Below are 16,011 nucleotides of genomic sequence, written 5' to 3'. Positions count from 1 at the left end.
GCTACAGGAGGTTAAAAATTAAATGGTCTAATAGATTAACGTCAAGCCAAGTAATCTTGGAGGAAATTCAGCAAGTCCTTGTGAGGCAAACCAACTATCATTCATAATTCTGCAGTGTACTAGTGTTTTACCGCTGATGTGTAGTGAGGAGGAGAACCATATAATTGCAATGTATAAGTAGGAAACAGGCTGTTCTATCGTTAATTCAGGCATATATAATCTAGATGAATTGCCATCAAAATGTAGAATATATGTGTGTATATATATATATATATAACAACAATTTTGTTGACTTTTGTTGTTGGTTATGGAAAACAGGCACTTGCAAGTTTGAACCTAGTTACCGGTGAAGATTTAACTTCAGTTTTTCACTCTTAAATAAAATATGTATTAATCTTAGGGGGAAAGTTTAAATGTTATAGACATTTAGAAATGAAAAAAATCTTCTGAGAAATTATTATACATAAAAAAGCATTAGATTTTAATTTATGAAGTTTTCAGCTCGCAAATTTTAGAATTTGAAGGGGGGGATAAAACATTAAACGATGCAAAATAGCCTTAAAATCTCAATTATACAAACATAAATTAAATGTAACTTCATGATTAACTTTATGTTTTTTTTTTGGTTTTTTGTATTATGATTTTTGAAATTCACCTCGAACTATAAGTTTTTGACTTATTACCTAACTGAAAGATGAACTTAACAAGTGTAACCTTGATGTTATTCACTTAAGAATCTGGTAGTACCAAACATGTAGATAATGTTAAATGTGAACTTTAATGGTAGAAATAATTTATCATTTGTATGTTTATACTTAAAATATGTAATAATTGAGATGATACACAAAGTTTTGAAAGAAAGAAAAAAAACCCTTGGAAAATTATGTTATATTAATTTTATTTTATTTTTATTTTAGTGCGTCATAAATATTACTGTTTAGATATGGGTGAATGGTTTTTATGTTCTTTCATGTATTTAAAAATTAAAGTTTATTATTATTATTATTTACTGGAGCTTCTACTCCATATTTAGTCCAGTATCCTTACCTTCCGAAAGGTAGCAATAGGATATAGGAAGTGATATGTGAAAAGATTGAAATATTCCTTCAATTTATTTATTAAATCTTTATAAAGGCAAACCTTAAAGAATTATTGATATAACTATTGTTTCAACATTGTAGACAAAAAATAAAAAAATAATTTTAACTTGGCTTTGCTGATAAGGCAGAATTTCTTCAAAAACTGAATCAGTTGTTAACCTTCACTGTTTTTTGCAGCTGTGAATAACAATGGCCAATCAAAAGACTGGGATCTGTCACAGCCTGTCCATCTGATGCTTCTTTGCGGAGGTGATCTTCTGGAGTCCTTCAATGTGCCGGACCTATGGGCTTCAGCAGATGTAAATTATTCTCTGATTTTATTTTGAATGTGCAAATGAAAAATTAATTTTAAATCAAGTTAGCTTTATAAAATTCCAAAAAAAAAGTGATTTCTTTCCCCTCCCTTAAATCTTTTTATTCTCCTGTAGATAGCTCGAATTGTTGGGAAGTTTGGTTTGGCAGTAGTTACAAGGAGTGGTTCTAATCCTCAGCGGTTTGTCTATGAATCTGATATCCTTTCAAAGTTTCAGGTGCCTTTCTTCTCTGAATCACTACTAAAAATTATTGATATTTTGTAATTCTACATTATATTTTTATGCTGCTACCTGTAATTTTTTGACAATAAAAATTGCTTATAATGTAAAATATTTTCTTTTAAAAAATTGGTTTACAACTTTTGTTGCAAAACATTTAATTTTATTTCGAAAAACACTGAATATTTATTATTACATTTTAAGAATGTGCTGCTAGTTGATTATATTGTTTATAGTGCTTCCCCCCCCCTCATTGTTATTCTTTGTTCATTAATTTCCTGCTCCATTTTTATTTCAGAACAATATACATATAATCACAGAATGGATTCCAAATGATATAAGTTCAACTAGTATAAGGTATGAATTAATTTCTAAGTCTATTTGTATGCTAAACAGATTTTCTGAATATGTTTTTCTAGAAAGAATCCTTTCAATTATTAAGTATTAGCATTTGATATAAAATAAATTTAATTTTCATTTTGCAGCCTTTAATAAACTATCTGCATAAAGTTTATTTATTGGACTTTCATATATGTAACATACAAGGATATTTAATGAAACACATTAACAGAAGGATCTCCATGCAATATTATGAAATCACCATTTTAGGTAGAATCCTGTAGGAAGACTGCCTATTGCAATGGTTCTCATGACAAAATTTTGGGAAAATTTCTGCTGTTCTTCATTGATTATGGTCCCTAGAAACTGAAACCACCCTTTGCTGAGTAGTAACTAGAGTAATTTTATTTTGATTTTAACCTGCTAGGAATCTGTTCTAAGAAATGTAAAAACCTCGGTTGAGTTTTTAGGCAGGCCATCTTGCTCAAAGGAAATGGACATGGTGGGAGTTCACTAAAACTTCTTTAATATTGAAGATAGAAAAATAAATTAGCCTTATTAGTGTCCCAGTAAGGCAAGAAACTATGAAATTTAAAGTTTTAGATGGCTGCAAATGCTTTGAAGTTAGGTGTTTCAAGCCCTAATTTTGACTGTTTCTAATATAAACAATTTTTGTTGCCAATTTTGAAAAAAAAAACACCTTTTTTTTTATTTTCATAGTTTCAAATCGTTTAAATGCATGTAGAGTGAAGATTAAAAACTTGAATAAACCTAATTAAATAATAAAGTAGAAAAAAATGGCAACATTATGTAAAACAATCAACTTAAAAACTTCCATGAGCTGCATGTTTTATAGAGTGTAATATATATATATATATATATATATATATATATATATATATATATATATATATATATATATATATATATATATATATATATATATATATAATGAAACTCGTTATTTCAGAATTTTTGTTTTTACTTTGTTTTGATGTCTGCTACATTACTGAGGGTATATTGTATTAGAAAGATGCTGTAATAATCAAAGACAACCATTATGGCTTTAACCCAAGTATGAACGCTTTTATTAATCGACTAATAGCAATTAATTGCCCAAAAAAATCGGCAATGATATCTTGTTAATCTATTGACTACTTCACGAATGGCATGCAGTTAATAAATATGCAAGTACCAAATAATATATTTAAAACAAAACAGATAATAATTTTTTTTAAATATAATTAATAGTTAAAATTCAAATATTTTAATGTCCAACAGATAAGATCTTAGTTTCAGTATTCATGACGAAAAGCAGACGGTTTCTCTCCTCCCATTATAAATTAAAAAGTCAAAAGATGAATTTGTACTTTCTGTCATAAAATGTCATGGTTTGCATTTAATTGAAAGAGTATTTGCAAACGTTGAATAATGTATTCAAATTCATTTAAGGTGAAGAGATAAACTTTCAGTTCTCTTCAACGTTCACAGACTTTTGGTACTTGTTTTTCAATAATAAAAAATGTATATGTTATTTTTGTAATATTTGTACTTTGATTTTATTTATTTTTTCATTAAATATTGAATTATTCGATAGCAATATAAGCATTATCTATGGTTGCTTCAATATGTATTATTTCATTGTAAACGAAGTATAGAGAAGGTATTGTCATTGTCAAAAAAAATCAAACTCAAGATTTTGATGAAGTTCGGACTTTCTCGAGTCCGAAAAACTTATTTTTAGCATTTTATTTTTTGAACAAAGGTAACTCAAAAATTCTTTGAGGTAAACAAAAGAAATTTCATGTACGGTCTTTTCACCCACTTTTTAGATTCCTATGAAATATTAAAATTCGTTCCGACGAAGTCCGGCTGTTTGAGTACAAATGAGCCCCATTATTACATAATGGAAAGAGATATGTAAATAAAAATCATGGTACGAGTTTTTTAGCATTTAAAACGGGGAATTCATATTAAAATTTGAACCGAAACAGTTGGCCATCTGTCGGTCCACACTTTCTCATGCATTTCATAAATGCAATGACTTAAATGAATGGAATTAGTGACGTTACCGTATGAATATAATTGCCATTCGTGTCAAATTTCGGTGGCAATCAGGTCTTCTAAAAGGCGTCCAAAACACGCATTCTCAAACTAGATTCATGCCAAAGATTTGTATTTCGTACCTATCATCAGATCTGCTATTTGTAACTACTTTGCATGATGTGAATGAATGCCATGGGAGGTATCCTAAGTCTGCAATTTTATGCTGGGAAAAGAGAATAATGTTTCGGGAAGACCGGTTTCAGTCTGAGGATTTTGAAATGTAACTTAGATGAAAAACGAATCTACCTTTGCCTTCCAGCTTACTGAGAATTTTTTTATTTAATTGCATTTTGCATGCTTGGGTGGGTTTGACTCTTCCATCTAGAATATTCATTGAGAGCAAGTGACTAGTTATAGTTTTCATTATTTGTATTTAAATGTGTTCTCTGCTTTGTATATTTTTTTATAAATGTAGCACAAAATGTAATAATGTAAAAACTCATTATATTTTGTTAAAACCCATTTCTAATTAAATTTAATCCCAAAGAGAACCTTCGAGGATAGGTTCAGTATTCAGTAAAAGTTATTTGAACTGCAAAAATGTAATGTGGGGGGAAGGGTGCTGCAGGGATTGTGAATGAAATAAAAGAAAAGGGTTCTGTAGATAAAGTAGGCAGCTCAGGTTTGATGGGGCAGCATGAGAACATTGTTTCATGAATAACCATGTTAGGAGTCTAACTTAATATCAAAAATAAATATTTGGATTTTTTAAAGTGAGGATGCAGAGTACTTACTTTTTGGAGCAGTACTCACATAAATGCTATTATTTGTGTAACTAGATTGTTGTGCTATTGCAAATTATTCCATTAAATCTTAGTTTTGTAATTTGTTTGGATTTTTCATTTCCTTTTACTTAAACGACTAACAAACAGTGCTTTGTAATGGCCCCAGTCACATGTTCTATTGCAAAAAAGACTTTTTAATGGATGCCTGAGTTATCTTTAAAATTTGTAAAAGGCCTTTTGGAACAAATTATGTTTTTAGTGATTATATATTTGTTTTCCTGTTTAGTAACTCATATTTAATATTGCATACACAGGAGGGCTATACGAAGAGGGAACAGTGTAAAGTATTTGATACCAGATGCTGTATTTCACTACATCAAAGAGCATGGTCTTTATTCCTCCAATAAGTAAGATTTTATTGATTTTTTTAAAAATTATCATAGCGCTTATGCATTTCATATCATTTACAAGATTTTTTTAATTTCCCTGTCTTTGTATAACAGCTATTCGCATTTATATTAATATTTGTAGAACTGAATTGAATTAATATTTTTTATTTTCCCCCCCTCTGCATTCTCTAATCGGAACATTAGTAAGTATCATGTTACATTTCCTGAACTCACTGATGCAAATTATGCTTTTATCAAGAATCTTTGTGATGATATTTATCTTGAGTCTGAACAAGAAACTGCTGTGTAAAAATAAGGTATATTGAACAATTTCACTGTCTGTTTATATGTATAAAAAATGCTTTTTTCATACATATGGTTTTTGTAGAAAGGTACCAATAGATATACTTAAGATTCTGTAGTTGTTGCAAACAACTTATCAAAATTACACAATATTAGTCTGTGGGCTTTACCATATCAAATAGTTTGATAGAATATCTGCATGATAATTGTGGAATTTTGCATTATACAGATTCATCAAAAATACTTTAGAATATAGTGCTGTACACTATCTTGTCTGATAAGATCAATCATAAATTATTTATGTCAGCATGCATCATAGTTCTCATCTTTCTTGGAAATGTTGATTCAGCTATCTGATATCCTCGAATTCTGAAATATTGTGCATTTGCATATCATGAAAGAGGGAATTATACTTCTGTCAGGACTATTGCATGCAAATTCTGCTACCTACTGAGCCATTCAATTCACCAGTATTAGCAGACTAATATATCATTTCGTTACAAACGATAACTGTCAAATGATTATGAATCTCACAGGTCTGTGAATGCCATCCTGTAGTTTTATATACTACCAAGAAATATACCATAAACTTTCAATTTTTGCAGTATATATATTTTTATTCCCTAAAAATTAAAATTTTTAATAGAAAAATCATTTTCAGTGATGGCTTTTTGAAACGAATATGTGCCTGCAGAATCAAAGTAAATATGTATTCTTTTTTGGAAGAGTTCTGTAAACGCCCCCACAAAATTCTGTTATAAAAGAATTCCTAATCTTCCTGCATCTAAGTAGAATCTACTCTGATGAAATTTCCATTATTTCCATACTATTGCCAACAGTCTTTGCTCAGCATGGTGAAATTAAAACCAAAGAACATGAAATGAAACCATGAAAATAAAGTATAGTTATATATACATTTATTATATATATATGATATTTATTTCATCTTAATAGTATCACTATATAAACCATAAACAATAAAATTCGAAATAATTAATTGAAAATGAAGAAAGAAAAAGAAAAGAAAGAGAGCATTATGAAAATTTATTGCAAACGGTGGTATCTATATATTGAAAATAATAAGGAAATCCAATGAACTAATTGCCCAGCTCTAATCACAATAATTTTTGTTTCCTTGGAAAACTCGTCACTTCTAAATATGTGATCATGTGTCCTCCTTGTTTCTCCGATTTTGATGGAAATAGAAAAAATCTGTTCTTTACTGTACATTGTCTGTGAGAAAATTTTGTGGCAGAATTCGCCAACCCCGACCATTGGACCGGTTTCGAAAATTTTTAATTTCGTAACAAAGGTCATGATATCTAGATACATCATCAGTGGTCGCCTCCATTTCTTAGAGAAATCAGCATGTGCATTCTCCAGAGGATTCAATAAAGATCGCCATTGTGCCGATTTGAAAATTTGTATTTCTTATCAGTGTTCATAAATCTTTGTCATCAATATTCGCCTAACAACTTTTCTCATCATCTCTAGAGATTGCAAAATAAAATGGTGACAAAGTCCTTGACTCTAACAAATAGACCTGTTTTCGTCGCCATGTAATTAAGTGCAACTAATCAATCAGAGTGCTCTGTAATTATAGCTTAAGTATAATTTATAATAATAAGTATAATATAAGTATAATTTATTTTTATGGAATAAGATGTAGTTCTTTAAAGTTGAATGACATCACTAAATTATATATTATTCACAGTTATTACATTCATTGCACCAAATGAAGTCATTTGAAAATTTGTAATTAATTTCGTATGACATGTCCATAAAAAATGCTTCGATTATATCATAGCAGCAGCGGACCAATGAGAACAATAGCTGAAGGATGTCAATTTAATTTTAGCATTTGAATATTCACAAGTGTTTTATTCTTACCACTTTGCAAACTTTATTCATACTTTGAACAAGCACCACTGAAAGCAAGTCATTTTCAAATTCTGAATTATTGTGAAATGCAATGTGATTAAATTTCCTAAATGATTTAATCTTTTTTTTTTTTTTTTTTTTTTTTTGCGAAATGGCTGTTTTCAGGTTTTCCATTTGGGAAAGGTTATTAGTACTCCAGTCCTTAATTTCATGGTGACTTAGTAGCATGTGACTGACATAAATAATTTATTTCCTTCATTTAATTATTTTTTTTTGCACTTTTTTATTTTATTCTGTTTTTTTTTACTGTATTTGTGCAGCAACCAATATTTTGTTATTTTGGCGATATATTTAACAACTGTTTCAGAAGTAGTTATACTACAACTGAGTCGAACAGTCAGAATCTGAAATAAAAATGCTTATGAAAATTCGTCTCACCATAATGAAGCTAGATCATCACAATTAGCATTGAATATTACAAAACATTAGAACATTACAGAACTTTACAAAATTCAGTCATCACTGTATAAAAATCAATATGTAAATACAGTCTACGTTTAAGGAATTGAAAAGAAGTTAATGCTATATGCAGAAAAACGTTCAATCGGAATATAATAAAAATAAAGCACTGGCATAAAATGAGAACTGATTTAAGTTTAATTTTATACCCCCTTTTTTTTCACAATGATTTGAACAATATTTTTTTTTTTTTAATTTCTTTATAAAGAAATCGATTACTTTACTTTGTATCTTGCTTTTATCAGTTACATCACAAATCGCATTCCCGATGCATATGACAGGTTAACATAGCACTGGGAAAACGGGAAAAATACAAGGGATTTAAAAATCTTCTAAAAGCCAGGAATATTTGAAAATTTTCATAAAAACCGAGAAAATACACGCAAATTTTTCCGTAATTCTCTTTTTTGTTCTTCTAAAAAATGCCAATCTCTGAACATTGCAAGAATAAAAGATCGTAGTCAAACGGAACAACCGTGTAAACGCGGAAATTCACCTCTTTTCTACACACTACTTCCCCCCCCCCCTTTTTTTTTTTCTGTATAGATCAGTCCAGTTTTGATTTGCAAGACAGCTGTTCTTTTTCAGTGAGATTCCCGAATTATAGGTAATGAACATACGCGAGACTCCTGTAACTGCGTGAAGAAGTAGAATACTCTGGAGAGTAAAAGTAAGAGAATGTAATTTTCTATATGTGGAAGCATTGCTATAGTATTTAGACACTCACAAATGAATTTATTCAATTGTTTGTTTATTTTTTGAGAAAATGTGAACTTATTCAAAGTAAGATAATAAGCTTGAGAAAACAAGCAGTAGTCATACGAAATGAGGGGAAACATATAAAATTATGTGCAGGTTCAAAAATGCCATCATTGATATTGGACTTCCTATCGAAAGGAATACAGGCCATGTAAAGTCCAAAAACATCAAATTTAATGTCCGAAAATAACCCGATTTTGAACTGTTTCATTTAAAACTGAACTTTTATGAATGTTAAAACTTGCTTCGTCGCATTCGTTCTTTAATACATTCAATGATATATCGGAAATATTTTCACATATATTCACCGATAGCGAAGCAGTCAAAAAATTGTATGTTAGATCATTAAAAATGCCGTACGTTTTTTGTTGCAGATTAGCTTCATTTCTACCAGAATCTCTTTAAAATTTTTAAAATAAATAAAAAATGTAAAATGCTTTAACAAAGATTTGAACAGCATTTCACAAAAGTACCAAAAAGATCTTATTATAAGATATTGGTGTGAATCAACCGATAGATATAAGATATTGGAATTCACTATTTTTAAAACATACATACATTAAGAACTGTTTAATAATTTTTAAACTTGAAAAAAAAATAGTCCTTTAAAATTTTCATGGCTCAAATTCTTCATGAATCAATCACCCATATTGTATTATTTTTTGTTGAGTAACGCATATAATTTTTCACTACAGAAACACCCGTGCCATTACATTTCTATACCATCTCTCATTCTGTTTATTCTGCAGGATGTGATAAATTGTTTTTCATGGAGCTTTGGACAAAGAAATTCCTACCTCTGATTATAAGAAGAGAATGTGATCTTATGTTTTTGCTGTGATTAATAAATTTATTATTATTTATTTAAGTTTGGAAATTAAAATGTTATTGCTGATAAATGAAAATTTGAATGAAAGTCTTTATTCCCTGTACATATTGCATGAATTGTATTATTTATTAAATGTGATGTTCTTCTAAATGGTTCAATTTGACATCTTTGTATTTATGTGCATTATTGTTGTTCATTTAAAGTATTTTATGTTCTTATTTTTACTCTATCACTTATAAATATTATTTTTTAAGAGAACTATTTCTGTTTCTCAACTTTTTATTTCATTTTAAGTAAAGTATGCACAATTAAAATGGATTTGCTTGTGACAATTATTTTTATACAATGACTTATTTTTCATAATTTTCTATTGTTATTAGCTTATATTTTGTGATCTTTCATTTTATTCATGACTACAGCTTTCTAAAACAGTGAACTCCTGTTAATAGTAATTTCTTCCTATCCTGAGACATTGAAGTATTCAAAATATAAATTTCATTGCTATTTGGGAAGAAAAAAATGTGACCCATATCACCCACTGCATACCTGTTATTTAGCGAAGGACTTGTAAAGTAATACAAAATGAACATCTTTGTAAACAATGGTATTGAGTGAACAGAAACAGAAGAAAATCTTCCTGCTTTATTTGTGTTTCTAATAATTGATCTCTGTGGCCACAAAGACAACATCCTGTTCACACCAGACTCTGTGATGTGCATTGATACCCTCTGAGTATCTTCAACACCATCTCTGATCATGACTGACTTATGGAATGTTTTGGATGCAGTCAGTGAAAAGATTGGCTGATTTAAGTGAACAAAATCTGCAGCTCTGCTTGCAGACATCTTTTCTGTTTGTTGCATTGAAGCATTCTAAAAGGTTTTATCTTTATTTTTCCTTTATCTGCAACAATAAACAAACTGTTTATTTTATTACAGCGTTGCCAGCCGATAGGAAAACTGGGAATAATTAGGGGAAACTCAGGAAAATTTATTCTAAAACTGATTTTTTTTTTTTTTTTTTTTTTTTTTTTATTATGAGAGAACATGATGTTGTTTTGGTTACGGGGTTTTGAAGCTCTAAATCACGTAGGCAATAAATAAAGCATAAATGACAATTTTCATCATCATCTTTTAATCGCATATATTTTTTACCAGTATTGCATTATTATTATGTATGCTTTTTGAAAGCAGGTGTATTTTTAAAAGGTTGATCTGCTTTTACCAGTATTACTTTATTTAATTTTATTTATTTTCGTATAAATCGGCAATTGTTATCGAATATGATAATCCATTGGTATATTTTTATAAGTACAATGAAACATCGTTGGCAACTAAAGAAAATCAAATAAAAAAAGGCCACCCGTGTTTCTGCCCATGCACTAGACTGTGGAAAATTTATATTTAAATTTCTGACGGATTGAAATTTTGGGTATATAATATTATCAGTGCTATGTTTAGAAAATCCATCAGTTCTGAACAACTCTTATGCCTCTAGCTTATAATAAATACAAATTGTGCTGCTATTTTATATTATAATTTGTTAATTCATTGTTTTTTTTTATCGAGTTCAATTGATAAAAAAAATATCAATTCAACTCGATAAAACCCATATGTATCTACGTAATGGGTTTAGCATTACCCAAAACTGTTTAGGTACAATAAAATTGGTTAAATTAACATTTAAAGTTAAACTGGAAAAGAAAGATTAACTACTATATTAATTTATTATGTAGATACATATAAATATATAATAGCTTGTCTAAAAGGTGTTTTTCATTCAGAACGTCAAGTTATTGACATAATTAATGAAAATGGTTTTGCATTGTATTGGGAAAGGCAGCCTAACTTAAGCTCAATTTCTATTACTGTTGCAATTTTAAGCTTTAATGGGTCTCTTTTATTTAAAATGAAATATATATATCCTTTTCTTCCTTCAAACATCTGATTGATTTTACCACATGTTACGAAAGCAAAAATTTGAATTTTGAGCTAATATTCAAAAAAAATTTTAATTGGATTAAAATATTGACCATTATTATTATTCCGAAACAATTTATTTTAATTAAATAAGTATTTACAATAATTGTTTTTCTCCTCTTCTCGGAGATCTTATATGATGAGATGAAATATTGGACGTTATTGTTAATATTTTCTTAAAATATTTTGTTTCTGTTTATTTTTAAGCATTATGAAAACGGATTTGCCAAATTCTATATGGGCGATATGGATTTGACGTTATTGCTATACTCTGTTACAACCTACATAACTTGTCAGTAGTTTATATTCTTCGCATGCCGAATCGCAGTCGTTGTCAGGGGAACTGGGTTACTTTAAAGTACAAAGTTACTAGAAATGCAGATGGCTGGCGAAACTTTATCTCGCAAATTTTTCGCCAAATATCAAATATTTATTAACTTTATTATATTATCATTTTAAAACAAAAACTAATTCTTCCCTTATTTTCATTATTTTGTTCAATATTATTGATACATTATTTTAATAAATCTTTAGAGCTATTTCATTTCGTTTCATCGTTTTTAAATAAAAAAGAACCCAAATCTTTCAATATTCAGCAAAGTTTTGTTCAGCTAATATTTTTCGAAAAGATATGTCTGTCATCGTTCACATCTTTTGAAACTTTATCTAATGCTGGAATCTCATTTCTACGAAAAAAATGCATGGATTTTTCGTCGAATACAGGATAATGTAAAGTCATCCTATTTTGCGAGCCTTGAATGTTTACCTACTGAGCCTGCTCGCTTCTTTCCAAGGGTGTTTAAAGGACTGGATACCTTAATTTCTTTTTTCAAGCGGAAAACTGTTCTTTGCGAAATACTTGTAAGATGCGAAACTTTATCAACGATTTGATTGATAGAATCTTGAGGAGTTTTCTTTTCGGAGTCTAAAATAAACATTTAATATGTTTCTGAGTGCTGCACTTTTTATTGGTTTCCCTCGTCTTGAAGGTGTATACAGCGTGGTCGGTGATAAGAAGTGAATAGAAAGGACGACTTAAATAAATATTCAACAATCGAAATTAATAACTACTAATGTAATTAATAGTATCAAAAATATCAGCTGGTAAAAAAGCGAGAATAAAAAAGTACGAATGATGATAATAACGGTTGCGAACTAAATGAAGCAAGGTTGGCGGTGACGTACAAGAAAAGCGCGCCAAATATTTGATCTAGAAGACCGGTTTTAGCCAAAGTGGAATTCATTATGTCAGTCTTTGGGTTTTATTCATTTGCTTTATTTACAAAATACTTAACAGGTAAGCACTTCTAACTTAAAAATAATTTTAAATACATGCTGGTAAAAAAAAAAAAAAAAAAAAAAACCGATTTCTGTAATTTGTGATATTATTTGATAAATTTCTGCACATTTTAGTTACTTTAAAGTCAGAATTGATGGGGAACTCTTACCCAACGCAGGACCTCACATTTTCTGCCTTTTACAGTACTGCTAAGTTAGGGTGAAATAGAGTATAATATTTTTGTTAACATTGTTTTTTATTTCGCCTTTGTTTAAAATTCCCCAAGCATTCAATAAATAATTTTAAAGTAATATGAAACACAAGAAATTAATTTGTTTGATACAAATTATATATAAGTATGGTTTTATAGGTATACATCTCTCTTATGCTTTAAAAGATTTTTTTAAAAAAGAGAACAGTTTTTTTCCCTTCTTATATATTTTGATGTTTATGTCATAAAAATTTTCAAAATACATTCCTTCTATATTTTTTGAAATTTATACTTTCAAAACATTTTTCAACGCAATAAAAAAAAATGAAGATTAAGATTTTCCACTTTTTTCTCTAATTTACGGGTTAAGCATTCAGTCAACATGCAGGCGATTTTTTTACCATAGTGTGTAAACTAAAAGTTAATGGAATGTTAATATTGAAGAATTTTTCTTATTTTGGTGGTGTAATTTCATTTTGTATTTGTAAATGATTTTTTTTTCTGTTAGTAAAATTATTGTTCAGTTCTGGTTGGTGGGTTGGTAAACAGCATGGATGGGGGAGAACCCAATGGAAGACAATGAATCATTTCATTCTTAAATACTCTGCCAATGTGCATGTTCTTGTACTGCATCTTTCTGGATTAAATTTGACTAACAGTTCCGAGATATGACTAAATGGCTAAAAGCTGGTCTAAATGGCAATGTATCTTTTTGTGTTGGTTAATATATTTCCAAAATAAGAAAGGAATAGGCTTTACATAATTGAAGCTGTCTGAAAATAGGCTGCCAGAAATTCAGTAAGTGAAAATGATGCTCTTTTCCATCCTTACTGACCATCGATCCCTAACATTTGCTTTTGCTAAAAAATCAGATTCTTCTCCAAAGCAGCTAAGATATCTCGCTTTCATATCTCACTCCAGCACTGATATCAGGCAGATATCGGATTCAAAAAATGGTGATGCCGACGCATTGTCCCGAATTATCGGCGCGCATTTACCAAAAGTAGACTTTTCTGCCTTGGCGGATGCCCAAGCTTCTGATGGAGAATTCCAAACACTTTTATCAAAGAATGAACTGTCACTTGGTTTGAAACCTCTCTCGACTGATCCTACTTCATTGAAACTCTACTGTGACGTCAGGAAAGGCAAGTTTCAGAAAGATAATTTTCCAATCTTTGCACAACCTCTCTCATCCAGGCATCCGTGCAACTAAGCGTCTAATTTCGGAGAGATTCGTATGACCATCTATGCAAAAAAACATTTCGAATTGGACTCTTTCATGTCTAAATTGCCAAAGATGCAAGGTAATCAAACACACCAAAGGACTCATCGTTCCCGCAATGGAACGATGAGTCCTCTAAGATCTCTAAACCTGCCTTCAGCGAGATTCACTCATGTTCGTCTTGATCTCGCTGGACCTCTTCCCCCTTCAAAGAATTGCAATACTTACTCATCTGTATAGACCATTTTACAAGATGGTCTGAAACAGTTCCCATCTCCGACAATTCTGCCGAAATCGTTGCGCGTGCATTCATTGGTCAGTGGATCTCGCGCGTCGGTTACTTTGACAATTCGAAAGTAATTTAAATTCTTGTTAAGCAAAATTTTGGATGTCCAAAAGATCAGAACATCACCCATCCCGCAATGGAATAATCCAGCGATTTCATCGTTCTTTAAAGCAAAGTCTCAAATGTCACGCATTTCACGAAATGGACTGAACCAATTCCACTAGTCTTACTCGGACTTCGGCGGTGCACATCAGCAGAATTGATTTATGGCTCAACCCTGAAACTACCAACGGAATTTTATAGAACCCTTCACTTAACGTCAAACTTCTCGAATTAAAAAAAAAAAAAAATTACGAATTGTGATGGAGAAACCTGCTTCAGCTACATTTCATGGTAGTAAAAATGTTCATATATCCAGTTTTAGAATCTTGCACTCATGTGTTCGTGCGCCACGGACGCAATTAAGAAGCCTGTTACATCTGATTTCGTTTCAGAAGTGTTTCGATATATCAGGCCCTTTAAATTTACCCGATTTCTTCTTTAATTCGGTGAATTACTCAAAAAGATGATAAAATCCATCAGCAAATACAGTCATTTGCATTTTAAAATATTTATTTGATTTAGACGCAACATATTTTTTATCAATTCACACTCAAAATACAGCTATGTACAATGCTTATATACAATCAGCTACGAAACCGGTTTCCGTTCCTCATGGATGCCATGGACCAATAAAACTTTCTGCTATAATGCTTACATTTGTGTATTAGTTTTATTATTGATTCATCAATAAAATAAATTAAAAATAAGAGAATCCGATAATGGTACCTTTTGTAATCTTTATGTGATGAGAAAAATACCTTATGGTGGTTCTGTACAGTGGATTGCCTGTTAAGGAACATTTTAAATTATGAACCAATCAGAAAATGAACAGCTTCGCCAAAGAATCGAATATTGGGCACATTAAGGAGCATATTCTCTTGCATGTAAGCTTAGAATGGGAAAAAAGTATTATCGGCGCTAGATGTTATGGAAGAAGCAGCCAACTCGCCAGGAAGAAACGATGCGAACACAACAAAAGTTCTAAGTGACAACTTCCTTATATAACTGTGAAATTCTGAGATGAGTAAACTAGAATGGCGGATTTGGTTTTACGAACGCGATGCACTAGTTCCGTTTTGACACAATTTCACCTTAGATTACTGCTTATATTTCGCTGTCTGTTCGACGATTTAAAAAACAACAAAGAAAAAAAACCTTAAGAACAAATCTATGTAATAATAAAAGTGTTGCATTATTATATTCAATAATTATTTCATGTTTTGTGCTCTTCCTGCATTTGATGTTGGACTTGCCTCACAATTTTCTGTCAAACAATACTCATTTATATAGAGTTGTGCCTTGCTGCCCTTTGCCGTGCCCCTTGAATTTAATTGCAAAATCTTATGAATAATTCTAAGTATTTTAAATATTCATTTTGAATGGGCTTGACACATATGTTAAGAAAATCATATCGTCGTATCAATGGTCAAGCATGTAATTAGATATCGT

The 16,011-nt window shown here is 30.2% G+C and overlaps 1 protein-coding gene across 2 annotated transcripts in view; it reads left to right on the top strand.

The window, feature by feature from the left end:
- The window catches only part of LOC129969202 (nicotinamide/nicotinic acid mononucleotide adenylyltransferase 1-like), a 30,968-nt gene extending 21,312 nt beyond the window's left edge, over positions 1–9,656 (top strand). The window contains exons 4-9 of one of the 2 annotated variants that reach the window (XM_056083646.1): positions 1,278–1,399; positions 1,529–1,630; positions 1,932–1,990; positions 5,118–5,210; positions 5,397–5,509; positions 9,404–9,656. In XM_056083646.1, the coding sequence (XP_055939621.1) occupies positions 1,278–1,399; positions 1,529–1,630; positions 1,932–1,990; positions 5,118–5,210; positions 5,397–5,502 (482 nt within the window). In that variant the 3' untranslated portion in view covers positions 5,503–5,509; positions 9,404–9,656. The remainder of the gene's footprint in view (positions 1–1,277; positions 1,400–1,528; positions 1,631–1,931; positions 1,991–5,117; positions 5,211–5,396; positions 5,510–9,403) is intronic. The other variant, XM_056083647.1, reaches the window with a different exon arrangement.
- The last annotated feature ends 6,355 nt before the right edge of the window (positions 9,657–16,011 follow it).

This window comes from Argiope bruennichi, chromosome 5 (genome assembly GCF_947563725.1).
Source record: "Argiope bruennichi chromosome 5, qqArgBrue1.1, whole genome shotgun sequence".
NCBI classification, from domain to species: Eukaryota; Metazoa; Arthropoda; class Arachnida; order Araneae; family Araneidae; genus Argiope; species Argiope bruennichi.
This window is presented reverse-complemented; position numbering and strand designations above follow the sequence as displayed.